At 38.7% G+C, this 13,746-nt stretch overlaps 1 protein-coding gene and 1 long non-coding RNA gene across 2 annotated transcripts; one reads left to right on the top strand and one right to left on the bottom strand.

Annotated features, from left to right (window-relative positions):
• Window positions 1–7,645: 7,645 nt before the first annotated feature.
• On the bottom strand, window positions 7,646–10,202 carry LOC102717971. The gene is made up of 5 exons (XM_006650688.3): window positions 10,074–10,202; window positions 9,837–9,978; window positions 9,614–9,736; window positions 9,429–9,513; window positions 7,646–8,067 (listed from the first exon to the last, which is right to left on the bottom strand). Exons 1-5 carry the CDS (start codon window positions 10,175–10,177, stop codon window positions 7,898–7,900), a joined length of 624 nt encoding a protein of 207 aa, XP_006650751.1. The 5' UTR covers window positions 10,178–10,202; the 3' UTR covers window positions 7,646–7,897.
• Window positions 9,642–10,653, top strand: LOC121054007. Its single transcript, XR_005811478.1, has 2 exons — window positions 9,642–9,732; window positions 9,830–10,653. It is a non-coding gene; the product is annotated as an uncharacterized LOC121054007 (long non-coding RNA).
• The last annotated feature ends 3,093 nt before the right edge of the window (window positions 10,654–13,746 follow it).

Raw genomic sequence — 13,746 nt, 5'->3', positions numbered from 1 at the left:
TGGGTGCGTGTATATATAGCTGGAGATCTGATCGATCGAGCTCTCGCTCTCAGCTAGCTTAGTGCACTACTGGTGATTGGTCAGCTTAGCGAAGAGAAATAATTAATGGTAGCATTCACATTTTTTTCTCTTTCTTGAATGAAATTTATTAGCGTTGGGTAGTTAATGATGTTACGAGCTTGGATCAATCGATGGGGTGATTAGTTATTAGGGTTGGTTGGGGAGATCGCTAGATTGCGCTGCGTGCGTGCGTGTGCTCGTGCAGAGGAGAGGAGAGAGCAGATCGATCGATCGAGCGAGAGAGTGACGTGGAGAATCGGAGACCAGTCGATCGATCTCAGCACGTAATCCGTGTGCGATGCGATGTATGGCCGCGGCAGGCTAGCTAGCTCATCAAAGTCAGTGACCGTACGTGTGAGTGTGACATACACGCGTGCAACACCGAGAAGAATCGATCCATCGGCATCATTCGGTGCCGCAGGGAAGAGGTGAATGCTCCCCTAATTTTGTGTACGCGCGTTTACGTTCGTGGGCTAAATTGAGCTACGCCGTTAATTTTTTTATATACGTTTAACTATTCATCTTATTTAATTTTTTTAAATATATAAAACTATATAAATACGTAAAAGTATATTTAACAATAAATAAAATGATACAAGAATAATTAATAATTATGTAAATTTTTTAAATAAGACAAGTAATCAAATATACATAAAAAAATCTAACGGCGTCAACATTTAGAGAATGAGAAAATATTATTTAACATTCTAAGTCTAAAGCTGCTCCACACGTCTGGTGCCGCCTCTCCATTCACCAGTATAAGATGACATGCAATGCACGCATATGCAGGGTTGAGGTCAAATCCGTCACTGCAGACAGAGATCTCTTGCACAAATAATGGTTTAGAGGGGAGGCAACACCATACGCGAATAGGGAATTGTGACAAATTACTGGGGTTTTTTTTTTTTGGATGTCTCGTAAACGTAACTTGTTAATTTCTACAGTGCTCACCAATAAATCACACAAAATTTGATTATCCTGAAGTGAAATTTCGCCTTACTCTCACTGCTGAATTTATGGGGTGGGGCTGGGTTGCTCGGGCTTTCTTCTGTTTCTTCTACTTCGGCGTGCTCGATCCCTTTGAGAATTGAATCCGTGTTCGGTTGTTGAATTAAGCTACAGCTGAATATATGTATGCGTTGCTCTGTAGCGTCCAGTGATCTGATGCTGATCAGGTTTGTCGCGTTCGCAGTACGTAATGGCCGGCGCACTAGCGACCGAACACATAGGCCAGTTTATCTGCAGTGACGGATTTGACCACAACCCTGCATATGCGTGCATTGCATGTCATCTTATACCGGTGAACGGAGAGCAGCTTTAGCCTTAATCTTACGCTGATTAAATAATAATCTCTCTGTTCTTAAATATTTAACGCCGTTAACTTTTTTATACACGTTTGACTATTCGTCTTATTTAATTTTTTTAAAAAATAGGTAAAGCTATATATATGCATAAAAATATATTTAACAACAAATGAAATGATACAAAAATAATTATTAATTATGTAAATTTTTTAAATAAGATGAATAGTCAAACGTGTATACAATAATCAACGACGTCAAATATTTAGGGATGGAGGGAGTATATTAGAAAAGTTTTAAATTTTAGCTAAAATTTATCTAAAAGATTTACATTTATCCCTGTTCTTAATTTCTTATGTTTGAGAAATTTTTGGTTTCACCCCAGCGGTGAACGAGTGAATCGGTGTACATTCATGTCAGGAGTCAGGACACTTTATTTGGCGTTGATGCATGTATGATCTTCTTCATTTGGTGTTGATGCATGAACCCTCCATCAAGCTGTACTGCTACTACAGCACACAGCAATACGTGTCCAAAGCAAGGAGAAATTGGAACAGGACATTGACCCTGTTCATCTCCTTTGAGCCTTGTACTGCTTGCCAAGTGCCAACTAGTGCTACAAAAGTAGTTGTAGATTGCTACTACAGTGGATAAAGAAACAGTTTTTAATCTGAATAAATCTGTTTGTTACGAAAATTATGTTTTCACTTCATCGAAAAACATTCAAATTGCATTATGTATCCGTACGATGAACCTGGGCGGTGAATCCACCCCTAGTTACATTGCTAGATACTTTATTTGGTTGCAAACTATTTGGACATAATTTGCCGCTCAAATTTTTTAAGATAAATCTAACTATTTCTCTCCGTCTAAAAGAACTTTATTTTCATCGAACCTACACATAACAGTAGAAAAAAAAGACTATAATACCCTTCAGTACACCACTTTGTTAAATTCCATGTAATTATCCCTGTCTTTGTTAGTCCGAACACATTTGTTTCCTAATTTTACAAATTCTAATATGCTTATTGCTAAAAATAAACTTATTTTATGATGAAAAGGAGAGAATGGGACAGAGTGAGTACACAGAAGAAATACTCCAAAGATATTTGGCTTAATCATGCCAGCTATTAACACCAAGCCCAGTTACAAAACATATATGTTCTGAGAAGAGAGTAGAGAACTGCAATGCCTCTCCCACAAAATGGGGGCCATGGCAAAAGAAAAGAGACCTGTCATGAGTCTGTTTAATTCTCTAAATTAAGCACACATATAATCAATAATGATATTAAACCGTGATTGCAACTTTCTTGTTGCACTGATCCTCCCACCCGTTCGTCCGGCTAAGCTTTTAATTAGCAGCTGCTCTTATGTTTCAGGGGTGATTATTAAGGTTTTCATTAAAAAATCAAATGATATATTTACAAGAAAAAACAATTTATAAATTATATATATATATATATATATTAGCGATCTAGAAGTTAAAGCTAGAAAATAAACGTTGGTAAAACCCTAAAATCAACTCCAAATTTAAGATTTAAAATTATAAATTTATGTCATGTTTGTTTCATAAGTCCTATGGCTAAAAATTAGTTCTAGAAAAAAATATAAGTCATCTTTAATCCTACCCTGTTTGTTTGGAGGGACTAAAAGGAACTTAAATGACCTATTCAATAGCACAACACACATATAACCTAGAGTAGTGGAGTAGATGTGCTATAGGCCTTTAGTCCCTTTTGACATCTTCCCAGGAACTTATGGACATAGGTAGTTTTAGCCTCTATTAATCCCTTATGTTTAATATTTTAAGGGCTAAAAAAAATTAAAGTAGAGCGACTTATAAATTAGCCCCTACAAAAGCTTATAAATATAGAAACATAGATATAAACGGAAAAAAGACAGGGTGTCGGCCTCTCAGGAATGTGTGCATCGTGCAACTCGTGAGTCGTGACGTGTATACAGGCATGCATCAAGCTAAACTGGCCAGGCCAGCTAACCATAGCTCAGCCCATGCACGCTTGCCTTTCACAGATCGATCGAATGGATTCAATTCGATCGTGATGGGCTGCAAAATCAATTAATAATCTGATCTAATTCTGGTTGAACTGACTGCAACTTGAGAGAGTTTGTTGCTAGAGTCAATGATTAATTCTTCGCAAGATGGGAGTTTAATTTTTGGTTTGTTGCTTGGAGAAGGATACTCCAACCTCTGCCCCCCTATCACTGTGCTAACGGTGCTTCAAAAGCTGATTTTGACGCATCATGGTTATGTTCATGGTCGGTCTTACATTTGATCTTGACACTATGCCCACACAAATCTGATTAATTAATTTCCACCCACCATAGCACTTCATCTTACATTTGTGTTGAAGGGTGAAAATTAGATCTCTTGTCTCTCCACCAGCTAGCCCTGTTCTTCTCGCGTTATGGGGTTTGGATTTTATTTTTTTCAGCATACTTCTCGAACTCTTAAACAACATGTTTCATGCAATAATTTTTATATAAAAGTTCATCATTTAATATTCTAGATCAATTCTTCAACTTTATAGCAGTTAATTCAGTCATCTATACTCTTGAATAGCTGTAATGAACTCATATAATCCAGAAAGTCTCAAAATATTATGTCAAAAGAACACCACTTAACTGGTACTTTGGATGATATTTAGTCGTGAAAATGGACTTGTAAATATTCCACCAGTTCCATGTTATAAAACTTTTTGGTTTTGTTTAGGTTCATATGTATGCTAATAAATCTAGACATATATACAAAATATATACATTGATATATGAATAAATCTAGACAAACTTAGAAAATCTTATAATATGGAACAGATGAAATATAAGGTGTTCTAGTTTTGTTCTATGAGATTTTTATCATCCTTAAAAAGTATCTTAAGATATCGAGAGTTTTAGTATAATTTTTCAATACTTCAAATTACCACACTTTTTACACTTGAATCAAAGATGATAAAAAAAAGCTCTTTGTTCTAAATGACGCTGCTAGGGTCTATGTACGAATGCTTAGTTCGGACATTCGGATAAAAAATAGCACTTGAATGCAAGAGATCATAAAACAATTGATTACTAGTGGTTACAGGCTGTTTTCGTAACACACACATCAACATTATTCGGCATGGAGGTTTTCTTGACGTTGATGACCTAATTTCCAGCGATCAACGCTACTACTCTCAAGAGGGGTGATGCTGACAAAAACAATAAACCATCACGTGGACATGTACAGCGATGTATCTGCACATGTGCCATCGGAGCAAGGCTGAAGCATTTGAAAGCCATAATAAAACTCGATCAACATTACAACCGTATATGTTAAAAAAAAAAGAAAAAGTCGGTGTCCGTGCTTTCGGCCGGCTGAAAACAGAAACAATAGTAGATCTATACTTTGGACGTGAAGAGAGTAACTGCATCGGATAGGATCATTATCTTAAAAGCCACTAAGGCAGGATGATCTTTCAGTGATTATAGTTAATTATAGTTAAGTAGTTAACTGTTAGCCGAAGATTCGGAGATGCAGGGGTGGTTACACGTAGATATCAACCAAGTCCGTCGAACATTCCAGCACTGGGTTCGTATCTATTTTTCGGAAACAAAGAGACGTACAGTTATGCAGCTTTAATTGTGGAAATGAGAGTGCACAAAACACATGCTGATTTATATATAAATAAACTCAGATCAAGGTGTGGTTACAGGGCTCAATCGGACGTTAATGGCGACATGACAGAGAGCCCTGCCCTGCCGTAATGCTGTGAATCAATGGCAACTGCACGGAGAGAGACGTGTGAGTCGCCATGAAGATGCTGGTCATCTCCATCATAATAGGTGCTTAACGATGTGTTTATCAAAAAAATCATTTAGGAGTATGTTTATCAGAAGATTTTTACCATGCCACGTAATAAATGATGTGTTATAAAACTAGCCCCGAACTTAGATATCGGTATTAAACGTGGAAACGATCATAGTAGAAGATTCAATCATGACGACGGCATCGAGACACGATATTTCTTAACGAGGATCGGGCAAGCCTACTTCCTGGGGCATTAATTACAGGAGCTCCTTCTGGTTTTAACATAATTACAACTTGTCTGGTATCAACGACCACGGTCGGTCAGCTACGCCGTCAACGGTCTCTCCCTAAGCCTATCTATGCTCTTGTCATCGTATTAGTTATAATATGTCTGTCTTCCTATTTATAAGATAGTCTAAGACTGAGTTTGACTCTACTTCTATCCTAATACATAGTACAATTTTAAGTTCTAATTAGAATCCGACTACGCACACCATATTCGACATGAACTAACAGGATGTTGACGAATGTTTAGCATATGCTATTAAATAAGAGAAGCTGGAGATTTTGATAGGCCACTGAAGAGTGTCCTAAAGAAGTTAGAATTTATTCTTTGGTTCGGACCACCGATCTAATCTGAATCTTTAGAATGTGGGTGTGATAAGAATTTAAAGAAGTCGAGGTTACTCTAACTAGTAATTTCATTATTAAAAAAAATCTGACTGCTAATTTAGCGGATGTTCACTTTGATGCATAAATTAACCCTATCAAATCTTGGTGTTCCCATATTTTGGCACTGCTAATATTTGATGAGGATGAGACGTGTTAAGGTATGTTTAGTTTGTTAACTTTGCCAAATTTTAGTGAGATATTTAAGAATTACCAAACCTTAGTAGCGGAGGCTTATGTTGGATCATGATCAGATGGTTACCTTGCGAAATTTTGAAAGAGTTTGTTTTGGCAACAAAGTAAAGATTCCTTTTATTTTAACCCGTGAATCGAAGTAATAGTGGGTGATTATTTGGCTTTTCCAACAATATATTTGTAAACGAAAAATAATGTATGAATAAAATTTTATATACATATATTCTCAGTGATATGAAAATCAAGACTGAAAAATAAACTTGAATAAAGAACCCACAAAATTAACTCCAAATTTAAAATTTGATTTATAAGAATAATAAGCAGAAGCGAAAATACGGGTAGTGCACCCACGATTACACCGATATATGAATGATACCTCTCCAAATTCTCCAAACAGAAACCTCCCGGCCGAAAGCGTAAAACTCGTGTTGCTTCCGCAATCCAGATCCCCATCGGAGATGGCTGCGGTCGCAGCTTGCTTGGTTCGATGTTGCGGCGCCGGTGGCATGAAGCGGTTACACACGCGCCACGCGCCACGCGCCGCGCACCGTCGTTGTTACGGTGGTTCGCGGTTGGCGGATGCCGTGCCGGAATGAAAATATTTTCATGTGGTTCAACTTTCTGTCGTCAGTGTGTCTCAGGCGAAAACGGGTGATGATCCACGCGGCTAGTGTTATTACTCCTGTGGATGGATTTTTTTTTTATTATTATTTTGTGGCCTTCCCTCTCAGGCCAGACAAACCGGTGTTATTAGGCTAGCAATGTTTTCGCTGCTGTGTCTACTTTTCTGTCGTTGTAAGAAAGTTGGCATCAGCGTCTTCAAAAGGGGGTCTTCTCCGTCCATGTTTTCTTTGTTTTCTCCTGGAAAAATCCATGCTCTTTCCATTCCTAACATATTTCATTTTCAGATTACCTAGTGTATACTAATAGAAAGCAATCAAGATTAAAATTTTATTTTTTGAACTTTAATGAATTATCACCAGCTTTTCAAATCCCAAGACATTTGACTTTCGCTTATTAAACTCCAATACAATAATTAATCTAAAAATAAATCTCTGTGGAACAAATGACCTAAGATTAAGTTACTGGGACGGAGGGATTACAATTTAATACGCAAGTATTGTGTTCGTCATTGTTCCACGGACCGGAGGGCTACGTGCTTTACAAGAGATTGGTCCTCGGATATTGCGAAAACGGTTTATTTTTTAAAAAAGTTTATATATACTCTCTCCATCCTAAAACACACCAATTTTTCACTTTTTACCTATAATATTTGACTCTCCGTCTTATTAAAAAATTTACGATTAACATTTTTATTTTTATTAGATGATAAATCATAAATAGTACTTAACGTATGATTATTTTTTTCTTAATTTCTTAAAAAAATTTCAAAGACGGATGGTCAAACGCTGGACACAGAAACCGAAGAGTTGGCTTATTGCGGGACGGAGGGAATAGAAGTTAATCATCTCATATTTTTTTCTAACTTTGTTGTGATTAATTTCATTATTTATACTATAAAATAGTTATCACATAAGATACTCTTTCATATTCATCTAAAAAATAGCACAGCCCAGGTGCTTTAATTATCTAATCAATGAGCACACGAGAGAAAACAGCACAAAGCCACAAACTGTATTTTTAGCATATGAGGAAAAAAAACATCATAAGCTAAAGCTCACAGCTGAAACAAAGTTTACAAAATTGAAATGAATTAATCCACAACCATTGTACTGTACGGTACAGTAATCACCTGTTAGATGCGTGTGCACGGCTGCATCTGGTGCAAGGAAAAAAACGAAAGATGCCTGTACAATAGCCTACTCTGCAGAATGGAACATTTCTATACCATCCAGCACACTTCGTCCGATCAAGAGAGCTTAGTTGCATCGTCATCGCTCAGTTCTGTGGCTTCATAATTCAGTAGCTTGTGCAGCGGGAGAAAATAGGGAACCACTGATGCCAGCGCCATGCAGAACAGAGATCCAATTCCAACCCACCAGGCAAAATGTGGGATCCCAAGCATAAGTTCGTCACAAACTGCAAAAAAGAAACCGATACAACAAAACACTGCTGAGATGAGAGTTGTTTCAATGCTTGAATCGAACAAAAAGTGGAGGGCAGAATTTGGACTAACTAATTTGACATATTTCTCTAAAAGTGAGCATGGCACTGGTTTGATGTTCTAACGAATGCTAAAATTGTAGTTTCCAGAGCATGTCGTACATAAGGAGGGCGGTAAATAACTCATCTACAGGAATTAATGATCGTGCAGTCAACTGGTCAACCAGAGGCCACACCGTTTTACAAATTAACGGCAATTGCATGAACCAAGGCCTGTGTACAGTACCACCAGAACAGGCCTGAGTTATTCTGTATTCCCGAATGAGTGGGTGCTACTTTTCAAAGCATAAACACAATCCTTCTAGCAAAATCAAAGTTTCAAAGATTCATCTCAGTCTGATAGAAATAACACAAAAAACTATAAAACAAAAATAGATAAAATCAAAATACTTAACCAACAAAACATCATATGGTACGAATGCTTATCAATGAGGCATAAATTTGTGTCAAATTAGGCTATGAAAAGATTTATTAGACCATGTAAGAATGCCCAAACTCCAAATTATAATCACAGCAGCAGCCTCTAGTCCCAAACAACTTCATATTAACTCTAACAGATTTCTTTGCTATCTGAACATAATAGACAAATTGCTGCTTAGTTCTCCCTTTTTTAACTGGCAGTATCAGAATTCCAAGTAGCAGAAAAGCAACAAACTAACTGGAACAGCCAAAACGTAGCACATCAATTTCATTCAAAAAAATATACACTAGCACCAAATAAGTCCATGCAAACTGCATAAGGATAAAGAAATTTTATATCCAAATCCAAAAGGTGAAAACCAAAAACAAAATGAAGCCTCACCTTTGGTAAGCTACGGCTAATGCGACTGACCTTGCTTTCTTTCATTTGTAGGTTCTTGCTGCAGCTTATCTAATTTGTCCACAGCAACAACCACAACACAACGAGCTATTTGGCTAGCTTGTGGAGTTTGCTAAATTATTGCAAGAAAAAAATTTGGACTTAATGGTGTTGCATCAAGCCTATTAGAATTGATTTTCACAACCTAAAGCTATTGTATCATCTAATTACTAGATAGACAGGGAACAAATATAGAGCACTAAGGTTGAAACACATGAGGTTGCCGAAGCCTCCCTTCATCCTATGGGGTCTAACCAACTCCTAGAACATACAAATGTAATGCTACCATGACACAGCAACGAAAGGTGATTCGTTAGAGTTACTAAAATTGCTGTATTGCTTTGATCAATCCAATTTCACTATCATAATAATATCATTGAAGGAAAAAAAGTAAACATAAAGATCCATACTGCCGTACCAATGTTGAACATCGCAAACTCTCTATCCGGCACATTTGGCTTCGCAACCACCCCTTCTGGCTCCACCGTGACAAGAACATAAACCTAAAATCAATATCACGCAGCCACTATAAATTATGCGCTGTCATCGCAGTCCGATTCTGCAGGCAAGCAACAAGTCTAGCAGAATAGTGACAATACAGACCGGTCTGCTGCTCTCAGCCTTGAAAATTATCTTCTCCGTGTTGAGCAACCTCCTGTTCATGCTGCCCCAATCCTCCACGGAGTGTGGATCGTCCACAAGCCGGATCGAGAAGCTGGACGGTATCTACAAGCACACAAACACCGCCTTCTGAGAACAAGAAGCATCGATTACAACGACGCCTCGTTTCCCTAATTTTCTCAGCCAATGGGTGGTCAGGTCGTACGGAGGCCGGGTAGGAGATCTTGACTTCGTACCACGCGGACGGCCGCGCCCCGTCGAGCCTGTACAGCCGGCGGCCGTGGCGCAGCGGCATCGTCTCGCCCATCAGCTCCTCGCCGACGGCGAGGACCCTTCCCTCCTCCATGCTGCAGTGGAAGAACGCAAGACGGGAAGCGCGCTGACAGACCGTATGATGATGAAGCGGCTCGGATCGAAGCAGAGGAATCGGGGATAGGCAGACCTGTTTGCGGAGGAGAGAAGTAACGTGGAGAGCACGAGGAGTTGCGGGAGGCGGCGCGAGAGGAGGCATGATGAGGGGAGCGGAGGCGGCGGCGGAGGCGGCATCGCCGCGGGATCTCCTCGGGCGCCGGCGTCGTCGACGGCGGGTGATGGGTCGATGCGTCCGGGAGGCGAAGAGCTGGGTGGAAGTTAACATGGGCCGGAACGATGGGCTCATGGGCCCATGAAGCGGGCCGTTCGTGGGCCGGTACTCACAGCTTAGCTTATTTGGGCCTTGTTTGGATAGGCGGTAATCCAGGAATTTTTTGGATTTTTTATTTTATTTATTAAATAATTCACAAATTTGATTTTGTATTTAAAAAATCGCTCTTCTAACCTAACCTCCTGCCGTCCTCTCGGAGGGCGAAAAGCCTACGTGGCTAACGACTAAGAGGGGATGCCGGCGGTGTGGATAGGGCCTTTTTACAAATTTTCCAGCCCATGCCTCCCCTCCCGGTTGAGGCTGTAGGTTTTGCAAAAAAACCATTGTCATCTTTACAGAGGCAGCAAAGGTCCTAAACACAATTTTTCTCACCTCGCCATCATCTCCTCCACTCCTGTTCGCCGAGACGTTAGCCACGTAGGCTTTCTGCCCTCCCAGAGGACGGCAGGAGGTTAGAAGTGCAATTTTTCGAAATGCAAAATCAAATTTGTGAATTATTTAATAAATAAAATCCAAAAAATTCGGTAATCCGGTACCTACATATCATTGTGGCCCATCCACACAATGCCTTGTTTGATCTGCAACTTGGCATCGTAAAACATGCATATGCAGCTCTTGGATATAAAAGGTCTGAACTTTTTTTAATTAAATCCATCTTTGTAATACTAATTTTTAAAAATAAATCATTCAAAAATTATTTTTAAGAGTAAAATGCACGAGCGACCATTAAAGTTGTAGGGTGTATCATGCATGTCCCTAAAACCTCAAAATATACATCTAGATCCCGAATGTGTTAAAGTGTGGCATTTTAGTCCTAAATTGCCACACCTCTTTAGGATCATAGCGACGCTGACGTGTCAGCCATATGGACACTGACATGGCTACGACTGCGGCGAGTAGGAGATCAAAGGGAAACAAGGGAATGAGAAGGAAAATGATAAGTAATAGAAAATAAAAGATGTAAAAGTAGAGAATGAAAATTTTTAAGTGGGTCTCATTTATCAGACAGTGATAATGTCATGTCATTGTTTATGCGGCATGTCACTTAAGTGCCACGTAGGATCTTGTAGGGACTATGGTGATCTAGGATTGTAATGATATACTTAATTAGATATGCATTTTGAGATTTTGGTAAGGTATATAACACACCTCTATGAGTTTAAGCATCGTACATGCACTTCACCCCATTTTCAAAAATCTGTGCCATATGGTCACGCTATCTTGCTTGGCGTGGTAAAAAACACCACCATGTTATGACCGGTTGGGGGTGATAGTGTTTTTTTGTCATGCCAATCCCATCGGCAAAACTCTAGCATTGTCAGTTCATACTCCTCCCATTGGCATGGTAAGGCGATCCATAGTTTGGAAATAACATTTTGTGAGGGATTATTTTTAAAAGTAACATTAAAATGTAACAAATAAGAAAAATTAAAAAATGTATGAACTTTTTCACCCATGTATTTCTGCTTTTGCTTATGCTTATAAGCCAACATTTAAATTTCTAACTTTATATTTAGAGTTGATTTTAAGGTTTTTAAATATATTTTATTTTTCAGTCTTGCCTTACATCACTAAGAACACATATATAGAATATTTACTTATAAATTATTTTCTATTCGCAAATATGCCGTTTGACTTTTTTCTTCAAAAAACGAAAAGATGACCTCGTTTTTCTCTTTTCATTTTATGCAATATCAGCTGGAACAGTCCGTTTTCAGAGACTTTATTCAGAAGTTTAATTTTGGTTACGAATCTTCTGTCCGGCAAGTTTCACTGATGTTGGTGCAGTTTTGATGGTTCTTTTAGAACTTCAATGTTATTAAATAAACAATCTTGAATTCTCTCTGAAAAAAGGACTCCTGTTCAAAAGTTCAAGGCTAAAAATCGAGCAGTCTCTATATGAGCTTATTTCATGCTTCGGATTCCTTTGGAATATAGGAGTTTTACAGGATCATTGTATGAATCAGTTTAATTAATTTCTCCAAACTCATCGTGAAATTCCTCCTAACCAAGTGTCCAAGTTGGCCCTCCCTGTGTGCTCCTTCTGGTGTCAAGGTGAGCAGCAGTATTAGTTTTAGCGGCAGTTTGCTGACCCTTTTTCTTTGAAGACAACAATACTGCACTGCACCAATTATTCAGACAGGAAGCTGTGGCAGCACTGGTATTAGAAGGGGTGGATTTTTTGTCTTATCAAGAAAAAAACAAATGACATATTTGAAAAAAATATGAACAAAAATTTTATATATGTATTTTTAGTGATATAAAAAACATTGCTAAATATATATTATAAAAAACCCTCAAAATCTAGTCTAAATTTAAGATTATAAAATATAATTTTGCAAATAAAGCTGAGCAAAAGCGAAAATACTAAACTGCAACGAGCTGCCCACTAGTAAGAGGAGTGGATCAGTGGATGGAGAAGATTCGGAGCGAGCTGTGAGATGGGGTTGCAGCCAACCGCGTCGTCTTCTACCTTCGCACGCCGCGGCAGAAAAGAGGCGCCTTTGCGGCGGTGGCACTGGCCGGTGCGCGGCTGGTGCTGTCCCCGTTGGCCACCACCATATACGCCACTCGCTTTCAGCGAATCGAATGCCCATCGCCATCGCCATCTCGCTCCCCCACCCAGAGAGACCCAACCCAACCCAAGGAAGAACAGGTCAAGATGACAAGGGAACAAGTGGCGCGAAGTGTCACCAGCAACCGCGGGAAGGGACAGTGGCGTCAGGCTTGTTCCCTGTACTATCTATCGACTGCCATTTTGACAGCAGCTCACAAACGCGAATTTGCAGGAGATCGACCAAAATGCTGGCTATGAACGAGTCAATACTCAAAGAGTAAAGACGACGATGAACGAGTGGCCCAGAATATCACAGCCATGAAGAAGGGATATTCACGGTTTTTTTCCATGGATTAAATATCAACTCTTCTAAAAATACGTTTGTTCAACCAACACTACTCTGGCCGCGTTCGCTGGCTAAGTTAGTTATTATCCCTCTTTTTTCACTTTTCAAACTGTTAAACGATATTTAAAAAATTTATAGAAAAATTGTTTTAAAAAATTATATTAATCTATTTTATATTTTTTAATAATTAATTAATCATGTACTAATCATGTTTTTCGCGCCGGATAACTGACCAACCCCTCGCATCTAACGAACTGGGCCTAAGCCCAGCACGAGGTCAGGTTTGATTTGGCGGTTCGGCTGATCAACTAATCCGTATAATTAGCACATGATTTGATTAGTTAGGTTTAAACTCTTTAAAAGAAGAATTTAAAAGGTATTGTAAGACTATTTATAGGAAGTAAAAAATGTGCCTAGGATAATGTGGCCTTAAGCAACTTGTTATGAACAAATATGCTGGTCTCGGAATATAAAAAAACTTAGGGCAGAATGATATAGAACTATGGTTATAATTAGTCGAGATTAGATGGCATTCCTCTGGGCAGAGAAGTTGACAAATTTTTGTCACC

The sequence above is a fragment of the Oryza brachyantha genome, chromosome 3, assembly GCF_000231095.2.
Source record: "Oryza brachyantha chromosome 3, ObraRS2, whole genome shotgun sequence".
Taxonomy (NCBI): Eukaryota; Viridiplantae; Streptophyta; class Magnoliopsida; order Poales; family Poaceae; genus Oryza; species Oryza brachyantha.
Note: the sequence above shows the minus strand (reverse complement) of the source record. Positions and strands in the feature narration are given on the sequence as shown.